The following is a 6832-nucleotide window of genomic DNA, read 5'->3' as shown; positions in this document are numbered from 1 at the left end:
ATATGGCTACACTAACGTGTTCATTAACTTGGGTCAAGTCTTCAAATAAAAGTTTACTTCAACTCATTATTTACGGACACAGTATTTGTAGTTTCTTGTATTGCCTACATTCTAAATAATACGTCAAAACATATGGTATAAAGATGTGGTTGATAACAGCCAGGGTAAACATTTTAAGCCGGACTACAACGACCATGAGCCTCAGCAAATATAAGTAGTCCACTTCCGGGTTGCAGGTGCTTGAGTTCCCCGCCTTTTAACTAAGCTGCAGTGCCCTCCAGACGTCGTACTCATATCAATACAGCTGATTCTCTTGCCTTTGGAGGGACTTCTACCTGTTTACATTATACACGCGTTAAATATGTTGCCATATCTTTAGTACGGTGTATTTTTATAAACCAATACGGAGTGATGTTGCTACCTTCAGACATTGCACGACTTGTTTTGGGTAAGTAACGTTAGCCTCAACGCTAGCTAGCCCACAACGACAATAAAACATAACAACGCTGGCATTGTACGTGATGAAGTTTCTATTATTGACCTATATTGTAACACTTACACTGTTCGTTGGTTCATGTCTTAACAGGGTATCTCCAAGAGGAAGGATTATCTGATACAAGCCGAGCTTTTATTCACGAAAGTCCAAACCTAAAGGAGTATGCCGAACACAGCTCCGAAGATGGAACTATTCCTGCTTGTGTATTTGTAAGCCTTATTTCATTGAAGCCCAAAGAATACACACACTCGGTCGTAATAATATATTAATAATGCTTTTATTGTCTACAGTCTATTTTTGGAAAAGGGTTAACGACCATCCTGAACGATTATGTGGCTGTCAAAACAAAAGGTTAGATATTTTGCACTCCGTTCAACGTAAATATAATTAATACACTCATCCTTTATTTCTTGTTTCTTTCTCTCAAGAGTCCAATCACCAAGTACCACCTATGATGTCATCTTTGTGGAAAAAGCTGGATTTTACACTCAATCAAATCAAGTTAGTGATTGCATCTAGTTGTGTACCTTTAAAATGTATTTACTTGTATATTTATTATTAACCTATACATTTCTAGGTCACTGCAAAATTCTCCAGCATTGTCAGCCTGTCAACGGGGTAAGTGATCATAAAACAATACAGGTTATTATAAAGCATTTTTCTGAAACTTGATTTCTTGATTTTCAGTGCGTTCTCGTGTTGGATTGGCAAATATAGCCAGACAGAGAGCATTAACAAACTCTTCCAATGGAATAGTGTGCTCAACTGTTTCCGAGACCATCTCAATTGTCAGCCCTGCACAAACTTCACATTGTATTCTTACACATTCGACACCTGTAAGCTGCAGTGGCCAGCACAGATTTGCGCCCAGCAGTGCTCCACATCAGCAAAGCCATGAAGCCAGTCGACTTCTTAACACACCTAGTAAATATCCTGTACCCTGTATTTATACTTTTTGGTCTGTTAGATTTTGTATATAAGTAATACACATAATTGTAAATGTATTTTTCAGGGGAATCTCCTATGCATGTAACAGAGCATCGCCTAAATCCAGCACCGATGTCTCCCGGAAGAAGAAAGTGGTAACATATTTTTCTTTTTTCAGTTTACTCTCATAAACTTGTATGTCATAAATTGTATTTGAAACATGCAAAAAATTTAATCAACAGCTGAAACTACCACGATCTGAACAAATTATTGTTTATAAAATAGTAGTATTGTGCATAAAGTGACCATATGTTTGGCTTGAACTCCAAGCCTTCATAATATTTAGTATATATCAAAATGCTTTATTATAATGCATTCATTTTCACTTTTGAAATAAAGGAAGAGAACTGGTGCACTGGGTGGATCAGTGGGTTCTTCGAGACCTGTTCCTCTTGGTGGGATCACTGTAGAAGAGGAAACCGAGGAGATTGTTGATGAAAATTTTCCTGTAAGTAACTGCAATTTCTTTATTGTTAATGTGCAAGAAACATGCATTTTAAACTCCACACTATTTATTTGCTTTACCACAGCAACTAGTAATTCAGAATGCTCGTGAGAAAATATTAGGGGATAGATCTTTGCAAGAAAAACTGGCTGAAAATATCAACAAAATTCTTTCTAGGTGGGTTTTTCTCCAAGTTTTCATTGGGCTTTACTGCAGGTTGTACTATTCAAATAATCAAAATATATCTTCCTTCTTACATCAGCGAGCCTACACCTCAGTCATCAAAAGCTGCTGCCAACATGGTGGAACCTGATCAGTCCATCGATGAAATTCTAGGACTGCAGGTACACTTGCATGCAGCCATATTTTGTTATGTATTGTTAAAATGATTTTCTTTATTGTTTATATGTATTTGTGTTTGACGCAGGGAGAGATCCATATGACCGATGATGCCATTCATGACATTTTGGAGCAGACAGAGTCTGATCCAGCTTTTCAAGCCCTCTTTGACCTTTTTGATTGCAGTAAGTGCTTACCTGTGTACCTTTGATTAACTGTCTCTCCCAAAACAAATGTTGAGTTTTTTGGTTCATTTTAATAGATAAAACTAGATCAGCAGATGGCGAAGCAGCAGATGGAAATATGAGCAGTAGCCCAGAAGAAGGTCATCCTCCTGGACCTGGACCATCATCTGTGACCAAGCCCAGTCAGAGTTTCGATTCAGGTTTCTTTTATCTTTGATCTTCAGAACAGAGTAGTTTTGCTAGTAGTTCCATTTATTTTAGGGTGGGCTTCTGCAATTTGCTTGAATTGTCAGTGCAGTCCATAGACCATGTATTCAATTCAGAAACTGTATTTTGGATCATGTTGGTGTGAAATTAATTATTTGACTGAATATGAAAATTGGACATCATTAGATCTAGTTTGTGTTTGCATGTATTAACATATACTGTATATTGTTTTTAGGTACCATACAAAAAGAAGCTTCTGAATCGGTTTCTGTGAAGACAAAACCTGCCATCGAGCGTAAAACCAGGAAGTCGGCCCCTTTGTTAAAAAAGACTATTATTGTCCCGTGCAACAGAAGTTCCAGAATTGAAAACAGTTCTGCTAGGTTATTGTCAGTGATGCAAAGTAGTGAAGAACCCCAAGGAACTTCATCCTCAAAAAGAACTGAAAAAAACCTTTACTCTGACACTGTAATGGCTATGGACATTGATGAGCCTCAAGCCACAATAGCACCTACCCCAACAAACATTTCCACCACAATTGTTGCCCCCACATCTGCTCCTGCTGCCTCTAATAGAAACCTGTCACTACCGCCAACTACCATGGCCCCAGTTGTGTCAGAAACTCCTAACTTAAATGGACATCATGAAAATAAAGAGGCCCAAGGATCCTCTGTGCAGCCGATGCCTACCCCAAATCAAAAAGACAGTTCAGCTAGTTCAGCTACTCTGCAACCTGTACCAGGCTACTCCCCATCACCAGGACAATTGTCAAGCAGTGGGAGAGAGACACAGATATGTCTGCTTATCCATTATCATCTGAAACATCCATTGCTTCTACTACCACAGTCACCCCCACCATATCACAATCATCAAAATCTTTAGCACCAGCTACTTCAGCGTCACCAGTGTCAGTTTCCTCCTCTGTATCCACGGCAATGCCCCAAACGTCTGTACCATCATCCTCTCTTACGGAGTCTACAACTGAACCAACCTCCTCAAACAAAACTGGAGCAGATCCCAGCAATATCATGTCACTGAAAATCATTATTAGTGACAACCAAGAGGAAGATTCTACCTCTGACACAGCCTTGAGTCAGGCCATATCCAGCATCTCCAGTGACAAAATTCCCACTATTTATCTTTCCTCTCCAGCCAAGTCCCCCGTTGTCCCTGGCACACCTAAAGGCAATCTGGACGAGGCCGCACAGGCAGTTAGTTGTTTACAGAAGTCTGAGGCAGTTATCGCATCTCCCCTGACTGGAACCTCGCAGCCCCAGCAAAGCTACATCATTCAGCTGCCTTTTGATGGTGCTACCACAACTGCTGCAAGCTACTTCCTCGTAACTGAGCCTCCTACGGGAGATGTGCAGAACAGACAGAAAATAGTGCCATCTCCTGTGTCCAAGGGACAAGCCATCGCTCCCACCCAGTTTGGTGTAACCCCGCATACTCAAGGATTCACTACTGGTAAGTGGTATCTGATGATTGATCAATGAATGAATTAGGACTTCATAGACTCACAAATACAAAATCTTCTTGTTCAAGGATCAGCCTTCATCCTGCCATCACCTATAAAACCTGTGGTGCTTCCATTGTCTGTTATGGGTCAAAATACTTTGGGAAATGTTCAAATGATGTCTAACCAGGTAATTATAATGTGCAAGAAAATGGAAATTATTATTTGTAATCAATAGCAAATGTATTAATGTTATGAATGTAAATGTATCTGAACTATCTGCATGCAATTCAACTTAAAAAGAAGAAAATAATAACTAATAATGACCACTGTGTTTGCAGTTATCACATCAAATTAATTACACAATAATATTGATTCATTGGATTTTGTGTTGCTTTTCTAGCTTGTTGCCATACCAAGCCCACCAGTGGTACAACAGAAAGATACCATGAAGTCAGTACCTGCTGGAGCTGCCAAACCGTCTACCACTTTAAGTAAGTCATGTGGTCACTAAGCCTACTTTTGTTCTCTAGACTGGATGTCTTAATTAGCCTTGGTGTGTGCCTCTTCTGGATATAAATACCACATAAACCTTGTCTTTCATTTTATGTTTCAGCTTCTGAGAAAAATGTCGTTTCACCACCAGCACCAAGTTCAGGAACTCAAAGTGTATCGACAAGTTCCAGCCCTGGTCATAGAAGGATTCTTTGTTTTGATTCATCTGGTGAATCACAGACAAGTAAAATCAACACATCTCCATCTGCTTCAAGCGTACAGCCTTTACCTCCAAAATCCCCTCGGACAAAGCCTGCTATCCTCACCAGCAACAAGCCCAAGAGAAGGATAGAGACTGTTAGATGTTCAGACTCCACCATTTCACAGCAGAACCAGATGGAGACTGCTAAAAAAGGCTCCCGCAAACAACAATATAATGTAGCTAATAAGGAGTCCGGTGGAGGAGCGAACATCATTGACATAACAAAGCCATCAGAATCTAGTCGAAGATCTTCTGAAAGGAAACAAAATCATGGGACAGAAGAGAGTAACAATAGGGAAAAGGAGTCTCGTACTTCAAGATCATTGTCCACTGACTCATTCCAAAAATCTGGGAGTAGAAAAGAAAAGGAAGCTACAGATAAAGTAAAAACAAGAGAGGGTCGCTCTGAGAAACGGACTCAAGAGACAACCAGTATTACAGCTAACAAGGAGAATGAACTGAAGGGTAGTGTTCAAGAACAACAATCCGCAGCCTCATCCCCCACACCCGCACAACCCAACACTCAGTCCAAGTCCTCCAAACCTCCTTCAAAAACAAGTGCTCTTGCCAAACAGGCAGCCGAAATGCTTCAGGACCTCCAAGCACTCAACTCCCCATCTACCCCTAAAGGTGCAGAGCTTAGCAGCCAAGAGGAGTCAGGTAGTGATTGCCCCAAGACTCCTACACGAACAAGAAAAAGTAGAGCTAGTGAGGGCACTCCAAGACACCTAATGCCACCCAACAGCTCTGACATGCCCACCTGTAGCCCCGCCAGTGAAGCAGGAAGTGAAAGCAGCATCAACATGGCAGCTCACACGCTCATGATTCTGTCCCGGGCTGCACTGGCCAGGACCGGAACGCCGTTGAAGAATAGTCTGCGTCAGGAAGGGGCAGGGGAACAGTCGCCAACATCCTCAAAGATGCCCAAGAAGCGCAAGCAGCCCACTCCAACATCCAGTCCCCCAGCAAAAAAAGAGCCAAAACGGACACCTAGAAAGAAAAAAGTGAGTAAATTGGGATTTGTTACATGATTTCAATTAATTTGACAGTAATAAAGTTGTATTTTGAGTGATTCATGCAAGTTTGAGTAATCTTTATTGTGCGACAGTTACACCACCACTGGCACACTTGTTCTCAATACATAATATGTGTAGTATAGAATGCTATACTATTGTTGTATTTGTAATTAAATTAAATTATTGGATTGCATTTTTGATATGTGTTTTTTTTTTTTCATTTTAGGAACGAAAGAAATTGGTGGAATGTTTTCCTCAAGACTTGGATGTGGATAAGTTCCTGTCTTCTCTTCATTATGATGAGTGACGCAACTAATGCATTAAAGGACTCATACCGTACCACGACCTACTTGAGTTACTAACCAGGAATAGAAAAAGCCATCTGCCAGTGCCTGACAGACTCTGGTCCTATAAGCTGTCATGTGAGCCCATGAGTGAAAGTGAAGTTGTCTGTATGTTACTTTTCACTATTATCTTGGCAGCAGTGGACCAGTTACTTTTGATTCGCTATAACTCTTCTTTTGAAGTAAAGTTTGTTTTAGCAAATTACAAATGCAGTGGATAGCAGCTCAAATATGTACATATTCTTGGTCAATATTTGACTAGATTTTACTGAATCCAGCCAATAATTACACTCACACTCTTGATTATATTGCAAAAGTTAGTGGACTGGTTGAAATGTGATTAAAATGATATATAATGATTATATTTAGTTTTGAACATAAATGCAAACAAAGGAATTTCTGGTTTCATGTATTGTTTCTGGTTTCATGTATTGTTTTCAATACGATATTGTAATAAATCAATGGAGCACTTTTGTGTCCCTCTGTATAAAATTACCTGTATTTCTTGATTTGAACAATGCCCCTAAAAGCTATGGGAGGCCGGCATTACTATAATGATGTTTAGATTGTATTCATACATTTCTCAAATTATTACAGAAA

The 6832-nt window shown here is 39.9% G+C and overlaps 1 protein-coding gene across 1 annotated transcript; it reads left to right on the top strand.

Annotated features, from left to right (window-relative positions):
* Window positions 1–238: 238 nt before the first annotated feature.
* Window positions 239–6685, top strand: npat (nuclear protein, ataxia-telangiectasia locus). Its single transcript, XM_033977502.2, is given in 18 exon segments — window positions 239–448; window positions 587–705; window positions 787–847; window positions 925–997; window positions 1074–1114; window positions 1184–1420; window positions 1509–1578; window positions 1823–1931; window positions 2014–2105; window positions 2191–2272; window positions 2356–2452; window positions 2530–2652; window positions 2895–3544; window positions 3547–4126; window positions 4205–4305; window positions 4519–4609; window positions 4732–5876; window positions 6115–6685. Coding segments are annotated over 18 exon segments (3789 nt in total). The 5' UTR covers window positions 239–411; the 3' UTR covers window positions 6196–6685.
* Window positions 6686–6832: the final 147 nt, after the last annotated feature.

Source organism: Periophthalmus magnuspinnatus, chromosome 13 (assembly GCF_009829125.3).
Source record: "Periophthalmus magnuspinnatus isolate fPerMag1 chromosome 13, fPerMag1.2.pri, whole genome shotgun sequence".
In the NCBI taxonomy this organism is placed as follows: domain Eukaryota; kingdom Metazoa; phylum Chordata; class Actinopteri; order Gobiiformes; family Gobiidae; genus Periophthalmus; species Periophthalmus magnuspinnatus.
Note: the sequence above shows the minus strand (reverse complement) of the source record. Positions and strands in the feature narration are given on the sequence as shown.